At 41.0% G+C, this 19,810-nt stretch overlaps 1 protein-coding gene across 3 annotated transcripts in view; it reads left to right on the top strand.

Annotated features, from left to right (window-relative positions):
• The first annotated feature begins 2,818 nt into the window (after nt 1-2,818).
• The window catches only part of SPHKAP (SPHK1 interactor, AKAP domain containing), a 63,066-nt gene continuing 46,074 nt past the window's right edge, over nt 2,819-19,810 (top strand). For all 3 annotated transcript variants that reach the window (XR_003573161.1, XM_027900900.1, XM_027900899.1), the window contains exons 1-2: nt 2,819-2,965; nt 19,462-19,568. Coding sequence is in view for 2 of the 3 variants with exons in the window: in XM_027900900.1 (XP_027756701.1) it covers nt 2,947-2,965; nt 19,462-19,568 (126 nt within the window). In the remaining variant the exon portion in view is untranslated. The remainder of the gene's footprint in view (nt 2,966-19,461; nt 19,569-19,810) is intronic.

Genomic DNA, 19,810 nt, shown 5'->3' with positions numbered 1-19,810 from the left:
TCTGTCACAGAGCTCTTACCCTTGACAACTCACAAGAGCAGACAATCTGAAATTAGAGAGTAGAAAACCTGTCATGAACTTCTGAAGTGCCAAACTTACTGAGAGAAAACGGTCATTTCCTTCCTGAGTCCCTAACCAAAGGTCTCTCTGTCCTTTTCCTTCACAACAGAAGAAAAATATCTCAATAATTCTGAAGAAGCTGTTCTGAAACCCAGAAGGAAAGAAAGAAAAGAAAAGAAAAGAAAAGAAAAGAAAAGAAAAGAAAAGAAAAGAAAAGAAAAGAAAAGAAAAGAAAAGAAAAGAAAAGAAAAGAAAAGAAAAGAAAAGAAAAGAAAAGAAAAGAAAAGAAAAGAAAAGAAAAGAAAAGGAAAAGGGAGAGAATTCTAGTGCTCTGTCACTCTCAAAGTAAGAAAGTTTTTCCTCATATTCAGATGGAACTTCCTGTGTTCAGTTTTTGTCTGCTGCCCTGGGCATCACTGAAAGAGTCTGGCCCCATTATCTTGACAACACCAGCTCTGAAGATATTGGTATGCATTGATAAGATTCCCTCTCAGTCATCTCTTCTCCATCCTAAACAGGTGCAGCTCTCTCAGCCTTTCCTCATGAGAGACACTCCAGTTCCCTAAACACCTTCATAGCCCTCCACTGGACCCTGTCCAGCAGTGTCACACATGGACTCGGTCTGAGGTAAGAGGAAATCTCTGGGGCAAAAGAACACTGACAGTGATGGAAAATGGATCAGATAATGACAGCAAAGGAGGAGCAGACACGCTACTGAACAAGGAAGAACATGGGAGATATTAGATACTCAGTGGCAACAAGATTGAATTTATCTGAAAGAAAATACTATCACGAGGAAGAGAAAAAAAGAACATTTCAAATACAAAACTGGAGATCTGATGCACGTTAAAGATAAATGAAATTAAAGTAACTGATCAAGTGGAAGGTGATAGGAAATATTAAGCACTGTTTGTGTCGAGCAGTGGTGTCTATTAGAGAAGGGCTGATGAGAAACAGTCTACAGGGATAAGAGGCACAATAGACCTGGGAGTCTGAGTGACCCCAAAACACGGAACGTGCAAAGGCAGAACTAAGGAAGAGGAAAGGACCAGTTTCCAGGAATGAAAGGATGTAAAAGCATTTGAAGGGCATGAGAAAAGTACAACACGGTGACAAGGAAGCCATGTCAAGGGGGATGACATTTAAGTATTAAGTAGATGTTTCATGCAGACAGCCGATTCCAGTGCTAATCTGGGCTTGCATTTAAGCAGGTAAAGCTGCAGGTATGTGTGGATCTGGACTTCAGGACTTTTCAGTCACTCAGAAAGATATCTCAGGTCTCTATGCTGTTAGATGGGCTGGCAGAAAAGGTCAGAATGTCTCAAACACTCCCCTCAGAGGCTGTTATGTCTCTTAGTTTCCTCAGCTTCTCCGGTTTACATTTAAAACCCAAGATTTCCCTTGGCTTTGATTCCCATTTACCCTTCACCACCACAATGCAGATATTAAACTTGCCATCTCCCAGCTGTCACTTCACAAGCTGACAGAAGGGGTCATCCATATCCTTACAACAAAGTCTAAAGAGGTATTTAAAAATTAAGATGAAACTTCCTCCTCTTGGTTATGCCAAAGTCACCAAGAACAAACGCTTCAGGTAGCCCTTCTTAACAATGAAAAATGTTGGTTCAGTAGTTAAATGCTACCATGCCTCTGGTTGTAAAGTTGGTTTAAGAAATTTCTGCTTTTTAAATTGGAACAGAGAACAAAACCTGATTCAATGCATAAAATAATTCTCTCTGCATGCCCCAGGCCCTTCCAAAACTCACTAAACTTCACGATTTCATAACGTGCCAACTAAAGGGAATAGCAAAGTATAGAAAAGTCACAGGAATGATGTATTTAAAGAAGAGAAACGCTGAGTCTTTGTTGCAGGGGGAAAAAAGAAAAAGATGGTTGTCCAGGCATGGATTTATTGCCCTTGTAACCTGCCCTTTCTCTTTGCCTTTGAATTCACTCATCAAATCTCTGAACAGAGCAACGACTAAAGAAAAGGGCTCACCATACAGGAGTCGAGCTTTCAGCAGTATTTGTGGGTATGTGTAAGTTCTTGCCATGGTTTTACTATTGAATTTCTCTGTTGAGTGCAGTGTTTGCTACGTAACTAACAAAAGGATAATACTCATCACCTCACTGGACAGAGCAGATCTTGGGCTTTGGCCTAGATCCTAAACTTACTGAAAACAAGTCTCAGCAAAAGGAGAATCGTGCAGCATCAAGGTCGCGACAGTTGTCTCAAGCCCTGCAAATTTCACACCTGAGCCAAAGGAGTCCTGCTGAACCCAGGAGGCTCCATGTCCTCTCTAGCTCTGGGTTCAAAACTCAAATCATGCATCACCTGTGATTCAGGTGCTTTTCATCTCACCTCTCCATGACTACAGACCAGTTCTAATCATTTGTACTGCACAGATTCTCCGACATGGTTATGCAAACACAATAGAGCCAAGCCACAGGACACTCAGTATTTTTTTGAAAAACCAACCAACCAATAAACAAACAAACAAGGGGAGGAGGGGAGAGGGAACTTTGCTGAAAGTAACCAAATAAAACAACCTAAAGGTGCTTAAAGCAAGACGTAAGTTATAGTTAACTCAGTAGGGTCCTTTTCTAAACGCTTGAGTCTCACACCTAAACAGAAAGAAACCCCTGTCATTTAAATCACATGGTTTACGGGGCTGGGGCTCGAAAGAACATCATGACATTCGTAAGGAGGACTCGGCAACCATCGCCAGTTCCTCGCTGGAGTCACCCGGCACCTCGCTGTCACGTCCTCGTTCCCACACCGCAGACGGAGCTCAACACGCCAGCAACTTGTGCGGCCGCCCCGATCCCGGTGCGGGCGCTACATCGCTCCGGCGGCACAGACCCCGGCCGCTGCATCCCTCCCGCATGTCCCGGCCGGTCACCCGCGGCCAGGCGGCGACTCCCAGGTGCGGAGAGAGCAGGGGACGGGGTTCCCCCCAGGATGCGGTGTCCGGGAGGAGAGCGCAGCGGGCGAGGGAGGGAAGAACGGGAGAGGCGGCGGGGCGGGCGTGGGAGGGAGGAGTGAGCAGAGGGCAGGGCCGGGAGGTGCCGGTGCCGCCGCCGCATCGCGCCGGGGCCGCGCTGTCGCCTGCCCGGAGCCCGCCGGAGCGGAGCGGAGGGTCCAGCCATGGCCGGGCAGCCCCCGCCCGCCGCCCCCAGGTAGGGCCCGCGCCCCTCCCCGCTCTCCGCCGCCTGCGCGATCGGGGCCGCCGCGCCCGCCCGGGCCACGGCAGCGACCGCCGAGCCAGCCCACGGGTCCTGCTGCTCCCGCGGAGCGCCGGCCCCGAGGATCCCCCCACACCCCGGGCTGAGGTGCCCCCCGAGCCGCGCTCCCGCCGTGCCCGCAGGGAGCGGAGCCGAGCCGGGAATCCGCGTTGGGCTGCGGAGGGGCGGGGGACGCGCCGCACCTGCCGGGAGGTGAGGTGAGCTGAGCATCCCGCCGGCAGGGGAGGTGAGCGCCCCGCCGGGGAGAGCGGGGGTTAGAGGGCTTTTCCTTACAGGAGACAAGGAAAAATAGAACGTTGCCATCTGAATTTGTCTCTAACACGGCTGGTTTTTCGCACCGTAGCGCCTAAAGGGAGTCGGTAAGTTAATTAGTGCTTGATAATACCTTTAGGATATTGTGCTCAAATCACAGCGGCGCGTGTCCGCAACCTATTAAGTCGTATTCTTATCTGAAAGAAAAAATCTCCAAAAAAAGGAAAAAAAAAAAAAAAATCACTGTACTTCTGCTGTTCTGGCTCCACCGAACGTGCGTGTATTTATAGTGGTTATGAACAACAGATTAGAGCAAAACTTCCTTCGAGACGGAAATGGATGCACAGACAGCAGTAGCCTACCGGAGATGCGAGATGTGGTTTAGGCATAATTTTTAACAATCACAAGCAAATTGCATCTTGACGGTGGCAGGCAGACAAGTGGTACAGAAATTGTGCCGTTTAAGTATGATACAGACTATCAGAGATAAAAAGCATATATTGCAAATCATGACAGTTCGGTTTGGTTTAGTTGCTTCCAGTGCGGTGTCTTAATGAGTGGTCAGTGCAGTGTCTTAATGAGTGGTAATAACCCGATAGAAACAAAGTTTGGAGAAAGCACAGCCTTGAAAGGAAGAAACAATATAGAGCTACCTGAACGCGCAGGAGGAACTAGTTGGGGGGTTGGGGAGGAAAGGGACGCACGAGGACACCTAAGTGGGCAATAATTACTTGCAGTAGAAATTGCTTTTATTTGCTTGAAGAAGACAAAAAGCTTTAAAGCAACCCTTCAGAGAGAAAGTGGATTAAGTAGTGCTTCGTATCAATAAACATTTACTGACTGAGGCTTAATAATGTTTTCTACTTTGATCTGAACTGCCTAATCTAGAAATAGTCCTTTACGATTTCTCTCCTGGCATTTCAGGGAGAAATGAGAAGGATTTAGCTCTTATTGTTGTTGATCATGGCTAGTTATTTTACATGCAATTTTTTGCCCACTGAATAACAAAGAGATTGTACAAACTTCAGTATTTTATGGGAAGCAACAATCTGAAAGAGAGAGGGACACAGAGTTCAAGGCCAAAGAGACTTTTAGGTTATCTGATATGACATCCCATATTTCACACTCCATAAGGAAAATTTGCTAGAATGCAGTCTTGACCCCAGGATAAACAGATATTCCAAAGAGACAGCCTTAAAGATATTAAGAGTTAGACAAGCTTCTGCTTTCCTCGCTTGTGGTCTTGTTCTCATTGTTACAAATTTACTTCCTTATAGTCATACAGCCATCTTCCAACTCCACACTATTGTTGCTAGGTTTTTTCATCACTGCACGAAGGAACTGAGGAAACCAATCCTACTCTATACCAGAGCTCTGCCATCTGTTCATCTCTTCACCCCAGCTATAGGCCTATTACCCAGATAATATTGCCTATTTCTGTAGAAAGGCCAAGGCTAATCTTGCTCATGTGAGCTACATACCTCTTCCTTCTTCCTGAAGAGTAATTCTCTTCCCACAGCTCAAGCAAGTCAGACTTCCCTATACCCAGAAGCACAGTTCTGCCTTTCATCCCTTTTAACTCCTGAGGCTGGTATGTGGACAGCTGCTTATTATTTGTTAATCAAGGTAACCCTTTCTTTGCTGAACAGTGGTAAGCTTCATACTTTGTGTCTGTGAATAAGGATCAGAGGACTCTGATCTGAAAAAAGCATACCTGGGAAGCCAGGGGGCAGATAACTTGTCATCATACAGCTTCAGCTCATTATTCCCACCATAAAATATTTAGGCAACTTTTAATTGACATCAAGCTACAGCAGCTGTTGAGGAGTTAGCTTTACAAACCTCACCACAGAAAGTTTTCACTGTCAAACTCTTATAAATCAAGTGCATTTTGCATCTTCCCTTCGGAATCATTTCGGTCTCTGACATGTTTCTGTGGCTGTTCATGCCTGATCTTACCCACCTACACACATCCTCCTAAACCAAGGCCACAGCTCTGCCCACCTGCTGACTTGCCTATCCCACATTACGACCAGTCCCTGAGTTCAGCAGAAACTCAGGGTGCAGGTTAATTCCTGCTCAGGGCCTTCCCTTCCTTTGGCCTCCATATCTGAAGGCAAAAAAATGTAAGCCCCAGGTGAGGATGTTGCTGTGGAGCACAGCAGGGCAGGACGGTGGCCTTTGGGCATCCACTGATAATTAGCATTTCTAGCAGTAGCTTGCAGCGAACACTCAGCCTGGGGGTCCAGATGAGCAACTGCAGAGAACTGCACAGAACTGGCAGCTGCCACTTTTTCTTCAGGCAGCTAAAAGGCATTTTTGGTGCAGGTTGCAATTGGGAAGCTGCAAGTGTGGTCTATAATGACTTACTGTTTGGGGGTTTTTGTTTGTTTGTTTGTTTGTGGTGGGTGTTTTGGGTTTGGTTCATTGTTTTTATGGTGGAGGGGGAAAAAACCCCCACATTAATATCTTAAGCATACCAGCTTGAACTTTGCCTCTTCAGGCAAGAGACAGGAATAAAAATGCTAGAACTTTTTACATATGAGGCAGGAACTTGTGTTTCTGTCCCCTTTGTTACTCAGTGACTATCTGGGATGCTGTTGCACAGATGCCTAAGGACATACAACCACCCCTTTAGGTAAAACTGCAGTTTCTCTGCTCAAGCTAACGAAACTAAACCTTTACACATATGCAATTTTTGACCAACCCTGTACATCTGACAGCAACCTTACCTGAAAAATAAAAGTCTTCAGACATCTCTTTTGTAGTGGCTTCTACTTTCAAGACACCTTTTGTGTGAATACTAGAAAGAAACAGAGGAATTAAAAGAGTTCTTCAATTCAGAACTGGAAGCAGCACTAGAAGGGCTTAGAAGCAACATTAGACTGAATGATAATTCGGAAGAATTAAAATGCATATTCACTCAGAGATGAGAAGCAGCAATTTTTTCTATTCTAAAAAGTGAAAAAGTCACCTCCAAAGAAAGTCTGGCTATTTCTGAGAAACTTGCTCTGCAAGAGGTGTTGTGCCAGCACCCCGAAATGATCTGTGCTACACCTCAGTTATACCCAGTGTGTGGCACGTACTGCACAGAGAATGGCTAAGAAAAGCCTTACTGGTTTTACAGGATCCTGCTGGAAACCAAGCGTTGTTTGGATTTGATGAACGTTCTAGGGCAGATGTAAAGAGGGAAGTTGGGATGTTCAAAGCTGAGAGGAGATATCCAAAAGCCAGGGCTGGATCAGAGCTCCCTTACAGGCAGCAGGCAGGTGGCACACGCTCAGTGCCACTGGGAACTTACACTCTGTCACTGGCAGAGCTCACAGCTGCTCTCGTGGTCCAGCAAAGCAGCCTGCATCTTGTGTAACAGAGAAATCAGATTTGGTGGCTTTGTGCTAAGATGCTTTTAGGAACGAATCAAATAAAACTTTGATCCTTTAAGGAGACAAGATTGCAGGCGAAGACTCCACAACAGCAGTGGGGCCAAGCTACAGGTAACAATTAATTTGAATAAATCATTACAGAAAATAGAATGACGACAAAAATAGAGCAGACATAACAGCAGCACATAAGCAAGACTAAATACTAAAAATGTATCTTGAAGAATTGTCAGTGATGAGTGAAATGAAATAGGTGAAGGCAACTACTCAGGGTGATGGGAGGTGTTCTCTGAGACTGAGCACAGAGGCCACAAAGCTTACCAGTCTGTTCTCCAGATTTTTCCACCTCTGTGAGTAAAGGAGAACCAAGTGTATTAAAAATATTATTTAAATAAAAGAGGGCAAATAAAGAAATCCCCTGAACTAGAGTGTAATGTCAGAACTCTCATTATCAAGAGAACTACATGCATTAGGACAGCAGCTGGTGTCACATATGAGGATGAAATTTGTTTTTGTTCACTCATGCAGAACCAGCTCTGCAGCCCAACCAGGGGAATCAGTTTAATACTTGCTGGGTATATGCTTTTCATTTGCAAATTAGCAGATGAATTTACCAGATGTTATGAGTGGAGTGGCCAGAAAATTTATCTAATGCTCTCTGGTAATTTTCAACATTCACCAACTTCTTACAATGTTAGTTTGATTGTCAGTGGTGGGAATTCTTGAAGCAACATGCTGTGCCCTGTTTTCATGGGGAATTACTTTAAACAGTTCATTAACCTGGTTAACCTGTGTTGTTAAACATAGGCAACAATTCTCAGAGATGAGAGTGAGGTCAGGGGAGAAAAAAATCAGCTAAAACCAGAAGGAACTTCAATTGCCAAAGGTTATAAGTCTATGGATGAGGATTCTTATCCCTTGAGGAGTGGGACTGTTGGGTAACAGGAGGAGGGAGACTTGCAGAAGTTGTAAAGAAATTAATCATATTATTTCCATGCTTTGTTTCACTAACCCAATGTGCACTGCAGTGACAAAACCCTACTGCTTATTTCCAGACTTGCATCTCCACTTTTTCCTTTATTTTACCAATCTCATCTGTTCTGAATTCTTTAATCCACCCTACCCCAGCCTCTCACATGAACTTCAGACTTCTTTTTCCTGAAAACATTCATTAATCTCCTCTTTTAGTTCCTGCTCCAATTCCATGCATCACTTCTCCCCGTCTGACTGCAATGCTTGTAACAGTGTCCATTCAGTCTGAAAATACGTATCAACCCTTGTCCTTCTGGGCTCAATCCTGTCCTTCCTCAAACATCCCTTCCCCTAGGATGGCCTGGAGAAGCACTAACAACTGGGACAGTTTGAAACATCCATCAGTTGTTGCTCTGCCGTTTATTTTGTGTATCATTTAGGCTATGACCTCCTTCCCTTAATTGCTGTAGGAGCACTCATTAGGCCATGGAGGTTTTGCCATCTCCTTCCTCAGTCCTATGTTAATCACTTTGGTCTTCCTTGCTACATCTTGTTTCTTCAGCTACTCCCCGAGAAGGAGGGATAGATTTATCTGCATCATCAACATGAAAAACCAGGAAAGCAAGCACCAAGAGCCACGCAGTCGAGAGCAGACAATCAGAAGCAGAACGGGCAGTTTTAGGTTTTTTTTTTCTCAAAAGAAGGAGAAAAATTAATTAAACTTCTACAGCGAAACAATCGGTTTAATTACCAGCTCACTGAATAAAATGAAGCAGCAGCTCCCCCTCTCCTGATGTATTGTGCAGGCTCCTGGCTGTGCTCTCTGGGGAGAAGCAGGAAGGGAAAGCCTGCCTGGCACTTGTGGGGGTGATGCACTTTGAAAAGCCACATCTATCCAGAGCTCAATGTCAGAAACTTGTGGGTTTTTTTCCCAACTTTTTAAAAATCTCTTTGCTTATGCACGTACAGTACACCTTCCCTTCCTCCTGCTTCACTGAAAACAGAGAGAAAAACCTATAGTGCATATTTCTGGTTTGCTTTTTATAAGAACTAAAAATTTAGCATGTGCAGATTAGTACTACGATTGGGGAATTTATTTGGTGCCCACTTTGAATTTTGAAACTTTTGGATTGTTTTAATCAATCTTTTTAGTTTCCATCATTAATTTTCTTCAAGACTTGCCTGATTGTTATTAAATATCTGGCTACTGCCAATGCCCGTGGCACATAATAGGTAGTCAGTGTTTTTTATCAAAGCTATGTTTCCTCTTGGTTGTGGCATCACAATCTATTATATATCTAACTATTCTTGAGGGCTACATAAGATAGTTTCCTTTCTAAGTCTTGACCAAATGTAATTTATAGCTGAGAGACTTTTCTAAAACTTCTAACACAGAACTTTATGCTGCAGTTTATATTTCCCTGCTATTGAAATTCAGAACTGTCCAATAAGTCCTGTATAACCCTCAGTAGTCACTTTTAACCCTGGGGACCTGCCCTCCACACTCCATCCTAAGCTGGCTCCATGCACTTGCAATAACCAGCTTCCAAGTGTTAGGGGAGCTTTTTTTTTGTTTTCTGGAAAAGTTTTGATCTATTATATGAATTGCTGGAAAACTGGAATTCACTGAACTAAGACATTGTTGTGGTATGTGTATATATAAAATTTTTTAAACAGGAAGATGCACAGAGTTCCATGGGACTTCAATTTTCTTCCAGCAGTGAAAAACTTCCATGGTCCTCATGTAGTCCCTGTGAGATTGCAGAGTTATCAGAATTTCATCTATGGGCAGTGGACCTGTTTATTACAGGCAGTGCCTCTTCAGAATATTAAAGGGAGAAAGAAATGGTGTCTCTTAGTTTTCAGAATTGTGTTTAAATTAGGTCTGAATCCTTTTCCCCCAAGATTAATTTATAACTGTCTATGCTATTTCAACTTGAAGAGATCAAATCAGCAGGGTAACGGTTCAACAACATGCTTATGGATTGTTTCTCTTCTATGTTGTCAGGGCAATGTCTTCCTTCTCAGTGAAAAATGTGTTTTACCACTGTAGACTTCTAATAAAAACGAACAGGTCATTTATTTTTAAAAGGGAAAGGTTTGTGTGCTGTGATGTTGAAATGAAAACTCATTATCCTTACATAAATTCTGGAATAAGACCCTCCCCTCAATAGGAATAAAAAATAATTGCTTCTTGAATATGTGGAAACACAGAAGTAATAGCCCTGCTATTAAGGAGCTTAGTTAAGTGATCACATCGTGTCTGCCAATAAATTCAATCCTAACCATAATACATGCCATAAATTCAGTGAAATCCCGTGGTCACATTATCCACATTCCTGAAAGTGGCATCTATGAACTGTATCAGGGTTCACACGATGCAATTTAAATGTCGGTATAGTTACCAAGCACCAAGTTTTGGTACTTTTACAAGTATAGCCATACTTTTAAGATTATGGAAATCGATTCTGTACAGTGTGGAACAGCACATCTGACTATGAGAGAGAGGTGTCTTTTGGTACTACCATCAGTAGCAGATTTTTACGTCATACAAGTAAAATTAATCCATAAATAGGCAGGTATTTGCAACAGGTGATTTTCTGATGCGGAAGGCGAGGCTTGTAAGGACAAGGCTTTTAAGGTATCATGTATTAGAAAAATAATTGAGTAACTACTGAAAAAAAAATAGTGACAGATCATAAACCTGGATTTAAGTGCATACCTTTTTTTTGATCATCTGAACTGAAAGAACTTAGACTTTGCAGTGTTGATCAGAGTAAAACTTAAACACACTCAAAGACATGGAAGTGGAAGAAGAGGCAACCTCTACTCTTAATGAAGTTTACAGAAAGGGCTGGGCTGTTGCTGAAGCAGAGTAACATCTCTGTCCCAGAGTACTTTTAGCTTCCTTCTTACTTTTTTGGCACTTCTGGGTGCATCACAAAACACAAAAAAATCCCTGCTGCCGTGTTGTTTTTATTTTTAAAGAGAAGCGTGGTTAAACTAATGGCTGTGATACATCGGCTCAATTTAGACACCCTTTTTGTTCATCTGGTGGGATAAAACCTCAGGGTCAGTTCCATTGAAGTTGCTGTAGGAGCTTTTCCAGATTGTCATGGAAGTGAACTTGCCTGTACCTGAGCTAACATCTGATCAAAACACTCCTGTCTGAAAGGACCAAGCATGAAAAAAAGAGCAAGTGGCGCCAAAGAGCAACTTAACCTCTTTCAGATTCTCTGCAACCAAATCTTCTCCTGCTATAACTAAAGAGTGGATAACTAAATATTCATGTCTGCACATAGTCTGGGTCTGTATTTCTGCATGAGGTGTGAATGCAGAAATACTTATTTAGCAGGCACTCCTGGAATCACACTGCAAGTATTGGTAAGGTTGTGTGAGAGCTTCTCCTGAGCTCGGTCCCTGGTGCAGATAGTCCTGCTGGACCTTGTGCATCCCAGTGTGAACAAGGTAACCATTTCAAGCCCAGGTATCACAACAGTCTTACAGTTAATCTGAGGTTCATCGTATCACCAAGGAAAAAGATTAATTACATTAATAACTCATTGACCTGATTCACTGCTAGGCTCTCAGAGATAATGTCCTGCATCCCTCACGTAGACTTAGAAAGGCAGTAGATTTTAGGGATAAAAAGAAGAAGGACTTGTCTTGCCAAAAAAGCTCAATCCTAATTTCTTGGTCTGAAATCTCATGCTTACCTTTGTGCTGATACAAGTGAGGATAAAATTGAGAACGTTGCCTTTCTACCTACCACTAAATCCTGTTAATCACATTACAGGCTTCACAAACTGAAGCTAGCTAAACCAAAGACAGTGTTTGCAGTATCTTGATAGAATTATATAAAAGCATGTTTTATCATATTAGAAGCCAAGTTAATTAAAAGCAGCTTCATTTTGTTCGCATCTTTGAGAATGCTGTTACGCTTTTTTTTTTTTTTTTAAACTATTCTTTCAAGCAAGTGGGTTTTGAGGTCTTGTTTTCTATGTTAACACAGATTGTATTTATTGACATATTAACATAGCATCAAAATTGATAAGATTTGTGTTCCTTTGGGATATTAGCAGTAAATCAGAATTGCTTGGGAATATTTCAGGCGTGTAAAATATGTTGAAGTAAGATTTGTTGTGAATAAGCAATGACAGAATGTGTTCCTTGGAATTAAAATAACCAGAATGTACTCTGACATTTTAACTAGATAGTTTATGAATGCAACTGCAGGTGGTCATAGAAACAATATTGGATTAAAGAGAATAGGAAATTTCTATGAATATTGCAGATGAAAACACTTATTTTTAGACTATTGTTTTATTTTCTGGTATCGTTAGTCAAGGTAAAAACATATTGCTTTCTGAACTCTATTATAATCCTAAACGATGTTTTGAAAAATTTAGCAGGAATCTAAACCAACTTGACTGCCTTTCAAATAAAAAGGGTTGGAAAACTGAATAGAGTTGAAGAAATAATACATTTATGAGATAGGTAACTTTTGAAAGTAAAGTATTTACCATAATGAAACTGAGTTTAGGAGGGACCGACATCACAACTATAAAAGTGTCATTTTGACCCATTATTTTTTCAGTATATAGCTATGTTGGTGAAGCTGCCTGACCAAAGAAATTAATGACAATAGACTATGAATTGCCTTCATTTTCACAGCTATGGAAATTATGTTAGAATTGGGTGACGCTATTTCTGAGAACAGAGGAAGAAGAGCAGACTCTCTATGAAAGAATATCAACTAAATCTTTGGGCATTTGGCTGAAATGCAGCCCCCAACCCTCTCCTCTCCCAACCCCCCAAAATTACCACACTTCTCCCTTAAATGTCTGTGGATAAGTCAGCCCTTTCTTAATCTCATAATTCCAAAGCCAGATTTATTATTTCAGGGGAGATTGGATACAAAGAATTTCAGAAAGTCTGGCAGACATCAGAAACATTCCATTAACAGGATGAAAGCAATGTTCACCTTCTGATCACGCACCTGATCCTGACTGCCTACCACATTTCAATTCCACTTGTACAATCTGTTTGATTTGTAATCAATCTAAAAAGGAAAACACGGGAACAGCTAGCAAGTTTTGATTAGCTACATGCATTTTCTGTTCAAATAAAATCACGACATTCACGTTTATTTTTAAGTTACGAACATCTTTGTGACATTTCTCTTCCTTTCAGAAATATTCAATATCTGTCTTGAATATAATCAGTGAGAAGCTTTTATAAAGTAGATTTTTAAAAGTCTTTAAAAGGTAACCCTTTAAAAAAGTTGTCAGACAGTGAAATATTTGATTGCATATGCTGTGCTTTGAGGCCTGTTTTGTCAGTATTTGACTATTGTTGCTCCAATGCTCCCAGTGAGAATCACGCTGCACGGATTGATAACAAAAGCTGGTTGAGAAGTTTGACTGTGAAGTCTGGCTAGGTAATATGAAAAGATGTAAAAAAAAAAATATTTAAACTAGTTAAGCCAAGATTTACAGCCTCCACATGAAAAACACTGGTATATTCCTAAGTCACATTCCACTGGTTCTCCCGAAATGCCCAGCTGGCAGTTTGTGAGAGAGCAGTCAGTGAACACAAGTTTTTAGATACAAGAAACATATAAAACAGACTTCAAAAAACTACCCAGTGCTTCACTGCATGAAAATCTAATTGGCAACATCTTTGATTTCATCTGGAAAAATGCTGAGAATTTCCATTTCTGGCTGAAATCTGCGGGAGCTGCTTGCACATTTGTTATGTATTTAACTTGGAGCAAGTTTCACTGGTTTCCAGCTGTGCCACAATGTTCTTTCCATTATTTTTAAAGGAAGAAGATAGATAACATCACACACTTGGACTGTTACATTGTGCTGCACTAACAACTTTATATAAAGAATAGGCATTGCCATTGAAAGTACAGTAATAATATAAGTGGCTTAATAAGTATACAGTCATGAACATTCTTGCTGGACAGGAAAAACAAGTGTTTCCTCCTTTGCCTTTCTATAGCACAAGGACAATACTGTTGTACAGTACAACTGTATATGCTAAGTGAATAAGGAATTTTTGTGGGTCATCTTTTTAAGAATATTTCAGATTTTTAGATTGTTTCTTTCTGACTTAGTAGGCTCAAACAGCAGCAAGCCTATTGCTTTGCTGTAGAGGGAATAAAACTGCCTTATTCTATTGTTTCTGTAATGCTTGTTTGTCATGAATTCAGTCTGCATCCTCTAAAATCATCTTCCTCATCAGCACTGCTCACTTAAATTACTATATGTGCAGACTAACTGGTTTGAAGAATCCTTCCTTTAAGAAGATTTTGTATCTTTCCTCCAGCTGAACCCTCAACAGTGCCTTTCAGTCCATCTCCAGAACGTGCAGTCCTGAATTTAAGGGTCTGGTTAACCATCCCAAACCACCAACCCAATGGTGTGTCACTCAGCTCCTGAGTGCCAGCTCTCTGATTTGATTGTCAGCTCCCTCAGCTGAATATATCCTGCCATAACTATTGAACGTGGAGGAGTTTGTCAGACTTGTGCATAAAAGCCTTGTTATTTTTTTCTTTAGTAATTCAATCAGTAAATACAGGAAGGAAGGAATATTTCTGAATAGATCATATAACGTTCAGTTAATTTGTTTACATTTATTCTTCAGTGAAACTTGTTCTTTTATAACATTTTAAAAACATGATTTGAAAGAAGGGTAATAATTGCTACTGCTTACAGGGACTTCTAGATTTGTTTACTTTTTTAATTTGGAGCAGAATAAAGGTTATTCAGGGCTCTTTCAGCATTGTGAAGTGTTCCTTAGCTTGCATTGCCTTTTCTCTGCTGCTGTTTTTCATCAGCTTGTAGCTAAAGACCTGGCCTTTTTGCAGCTGTATCGCTGATAAAAGATAAAATGTAAATCAAGAGTACCCAACAGACACTGTGAAATGAGCAACCCGAATATAAAGGCCTTAAACTTTGAGTCTTTTTAGTGAACTGATCAGTAAAACCCAAGAACCTGTTAGACTGCATAGACAATGAGGAGAAGTATTCAGTATTTTCAGTTCCAAGTGAATTCAGTAGCAGCCATGGGAGACTGAAACAAGCTTATGAATACCTTAGAAGATGAGATCCTCATATTGCCAGTGATTATATTCTGCACATGGGTTTCAAATCCATAACAGAATCAGAAAGACATTTGTTTGAGGTATTTATAGAGCATCTGTTTGACTAACCATCTGTGCTCTGATTGAAGTATACACTTGGTCCAGACTGAATAAAAACCATTTATGTGAATTAGAATAGTAACTCTGACACTGTTACATCTAAAGATTTCGCTCCTGGTGACTTTGCTGACCTGTTTGCATGTAAAGGTAAATTTTAAAACTGTACGATCTGAAAGGTAGCATGAGGAAAGAGTGTAACTAGCCTGTCCACTTCAAAAAGGCTTTGAAGTTCAGAGATGCTGTTTGAACACTGCATGCCTTTCCAAACTGCTTCTAGCTTAGGGTCTGGATTAAGCTTGGCTGCCTTCTTCAGTGTCTGAGTAGCTTTTGGGTTTATTTGTGAGGGTAAAGGTATGAAGATGCTGAGGTATTTTGCTGTGCTTTCACTTCTATTTCCAAACGAGGTTTCTTCACTTCTATTTCAAAATGACATTCATCCCCTTTTCGTTGTTCACGGTGTTTGGTACAGATATTAGCAAAACATTAGAAATGCAGCTCACTATAGCTTGGAGTTAATTGCATTGAGAAACCTCACTGTGTTCGTTCAGTTCACTTCCTTCAACATTATCTTTTTCATGGATCGGTATGTTTTGTATATTCAGAATGCTGAGTTTAGGAATCATAATGTAAAGATGAAAAGCAGTAGGCTGTAATATGATCGGTTCAAAAAATATATATAATGGTCACTAATTTATTGAGATTGCTCTTTAGGAATGATGATTGAACAGCAAGTTTTTGGAAGCTGGTTATGCTTGTTCAAGATAGTAGAAAATTGAAGTTTCTGATATTGTTTCACAAGATTAGTTTTCTTTAGTGATAACCTGGGGAATTCTTTAAATTACCTCATCTTAGTTCATGTAGCACCATCTGCCACATCTGCAAAGAAGATAATTATTTTTAGGAGCAGCTGTGGGTTTTTTGATTAAGTCTTGAGTCATCGAGGTCAGTATTTTTGAATTATTCAACATAGGAAAGGAGAAGAAATTGGTTTGCATTTTGTCAGTAATAGAGGATGTATTGTTATTATAGTTAGTGACATAAACCTTGTAGATATTTACTACAGTCCTCTAATTTCCAAGAAATTTGTGCGTATATTTTTTTGAGTGCAGTTGGCTTTGTAGGGAAGAAATTACCAGTCAGAATTCATTAATCAGTAAGACAGTACCTGGTAGCAAATTAGTGACTGTGTAGACTGTTCTGTTAATAGAAATGTTAAAGTGAAAATGGCACATTCTCAACACTGAGTCATAGGTCCAGGTTCCCAACTCCAGTTTCAAAAGCTGAATTGTGGATTAGGACGTGTCACCAAAAGAAAACTCCCCAAATGAGCAGCCCCTCAACAGAGATTCTTTGTTACCTCTGTGGTCACAAAGGTACCTCACGACAGAGCCAAGTCAGATGAGCACCTCCAAGTCAGATGAGCCTTCTCCATCACACACTAAACAAGGGAGCCAAGCTAACTTGAGAACTGGGACCTGAAACCTTCAACAGCTTTCTTTATCTTGTAGTGTAAAGGCTCCAATCTGTGCCAGATGCCTTGAGAGACCAGGCTTTGTGTAAACTCTTAATGGGAAGTAAAGAGTACCTGAATGCAGAGCTATCATTCCATGATGAGCTGGCTGCATCTCCGCAAGAGCTTCTCTCAGCTTCCTGCTGTTGAGGAACTAATGAGAGCAGGCACCTCCTCAAAGACAGAGTAGTTTCTCCCTGGGGAGTTAATGGAAAGTAGGTTTATCTTAGTGCCTTTGCTGAAGAGTGAAGGTGGCAGAGCTGTATGGCCTGAGGAGGGTCTCTTGAGAAATCACTCACCTCTTGAAAATGAAAGCTTAGAAGGGGCACCCACAGGATAAAAAAAGAGAGGAAACTTTTACTGAGGTCTGAGATAACTGAAAAAAAGATGTTTAAAAGCCAAACCTGTATTCCACGTTGGAAGATAGGCATGTGAATCTGAAGGTATCTAGACAGGACCTCGTACACTGCACTGAGTTATGGAAGACTCCCAGCATAAATAAGCACAGCTAGGTGCTCATTTTTCCATCAGTGAGCATGCACTGCCACGTGTCTACTTTGAGTGATACCTAGAGATGACCATGAACCTAATACACACACACAAAAAGAAGCCCTGAAAGTGTTACAAACACTTGTAAATGCATTGCCCCTCGTCCTGTGAAACACAGGTGCTGATTTTTCCTGTGCTCTGAGTAATCAGCTGGACATGGCTGAGGACTGGGATACCTGACAAGAGAATTCAGGTTTACCAGATTTCAGGAACACCACAGGCAGTTACGTTTCCTATCTGAACTTCAGTCAGAGATGGAATCTTGTCTCTTTGGAAACATTTAATGGCAGTCTACATTTATTTCACTCATCACATACTTTTAACAAGATTTTCTATATTTACAAATGAAAAGTGGGCTTATTTTGAGAAGAACACAGATTTAAAAGGATTAAGAAGATTTTACAGACATTTCACTCTCCACATGACCAGGAGGAGAGATTTACTTCTGTAGGGGGCATGTCATGTGCTACCCATTACTGGAGTATTGTCCAGAGATAGCACAGATTTCTTAGTTCTCCAGAATGTGACTCTTCAACTATATTTTCCAGCTATGCTTTAATGTACTATTCTACTTGTAGTGTTTAATTAAGTTCCAAGCAAGACCTTCAGTCAGCGGTCAATCTGTCCCCTTTGTTGCCTTTAGATTCAGCAGCACTTCATGCACTGGCAGTTCAGGTGTACTGAGAGCTCAGGGTGTAACCGAGAGCAAAGAGTCATTATCGGCATCTCAGCTCTCTGGAGGGAAAAGAAGTGGCAAAGCCACTCAGTCTTCCTCTCAGTGAAAAGCAGGACAAAACAACGAGCCCTGTACTTCCACCCACAGGTCAGACCTGATCTGAGATTTCCTCTTAGATTGCAGGAGTGATACATCTTACAGAAAGAGGCAGGGCACAGCCTCTCCTAGGAGTTTTACCTACTACAGAGGCTGCACCTAAATGTGGACTTATCAAGGAGGATACTTAACGTGTAATATTTGACCCTCTGAATATGAGGTGCTTATTTTTAATGAAGATATAAAGCCAGAACTGACTTAATATGTTTCATGCCCCTCATTCTGTTAAAGAACTCTGTATAAGGCCAATAAAATGCTATTTTGCTTTGCGAAATGCCACAGAAATCACTGCCCAGAAATGTTACTGGTGATCTTTATCTACTATGCAATGAAGCAGAATTTTGTAAACAGGCAAAAGTACTATTTCTAGATACAAAGGATGCTGGTATCTTCCAGAGTATTAAGTATTATCACACTTTTCAAGTGGAGTCAGTTAACCCTCTGGTCTCACTTGTGCATTGGTATTCAATCCTCACATGTGATTCATGAAATTTCCCCCAGCTGGCAATTAACAAGCACTGAGTTAGTTTTATCGTTTTCATTCACTCTTTTAATACCAGCACATCTAGATACTTTTCTTAAATAATTATAGAAGAGCATCACACACATCAGCAAAATTCTTTTTGACAAAGTTACTTGCCAGTGGGAATGGATATATTCATATCTAGTCCTAAGCAGTATCAAGTGGTAAAGGAGGGAGAAGCTTCACTAGTCTTGCAACATTACGGTTATTCTATGAAGGAAGATCTTACAAGACTGGCCTGGACTATTCCAAAAGAAAAGCATGAGAGGTGGTACCTGCAGTGTGTGCAAATAACTTGGATGGGGGAATTTGCCTTTATGGTTTTGTACTTCACATCTGCACAGTCCCAAAGTAAATGTATTTGTTGTCTGCAAGTGACTCACAAAACAGAGTATGAGCACGACTTAACTTTGCTCTAAACCCGCAATGTATCAAGCAATTCCATCTGGGTTACAGAATTCTAGCTCTCCTGTTGTGGTTTTTTTGCATTTTAGTCACCACCCCTTTACTTCTATCCTAGCAGGTAAAAATGCAGCAAATATCTCTGTTGTTTACTAAGATGAATTTATGCAACAAGTATTTCATTTGCTGCTCCAACCTGTCTGCTTCTGAAAACGAGCTAATATCACTTTTTACAGTGTCATTCAAGACAGATAGGTATGACTATAAGCAGTTTATGCTATCCTCTAGTCTTCGAAAGACAGCAGTCTGCTATTTTATATCCAAAGTATGTAGCTCAGGAGAATCTCCCAAAAAGGGAAAATTAGCAATAAATAGTAGTAGTAAATCAGCAAGGAGACTATAGACAGCTTCCTCTTTTCTAAGTTATATCTCTTTACTGAACTGTGTTTTGGTATTATTGGAGTTATTTACGTAGCTGAGTCACTAGAAAGGTTTTTGGGGGCTTGTTTCTTTTTTTGTTCTTCAGCAACTTGGAATCTCCACTGATGCCCGAAGTCCCACAGCGCCAAGGCAGCAGCACAGACAGTTCTGCAAGCAGTTTGGGAAGCTCTGTCACAGCATGTAAGAAGGTAACTTCTAAGTTTATGTTATATCCAAAGTCAAATATATACACGGCTCTGCTTTTTAGCTTTTGCCTTTACTGGGGAATGCAAAATTTAAGTGATACTTTGAAAAGAAAAAGGTCTTGATACAGAAAAATAAATATCGGTGCTGTTATGGTATCTTGCAGTTTCTGTCCGCTTCGTCTACGAAACAGGTTTTATTTTCCTTATCCTGAAAACCACACACAGAAATTTTGGTAGATATAATA

This window comes from Empidonax traillii, unplaced genomic scaffold (genome assembly GCF_003031625.1).
Source record: "Empidonax traillii isolate 1590-97213 ecotype Southwest subspecies unplaced genomic scaffold, ASM303162v1 scaffold755:size778197, whole genome shotgun sequence".
NCBI lineage: Eukaryota > Metazoa > Chordata > Aves > Passeriformes > Tyrannidae > Empidonax > Empidonax traillii.
This window is presented reverse-complemented; position numbering and strand designations above follow the sequence as displayed.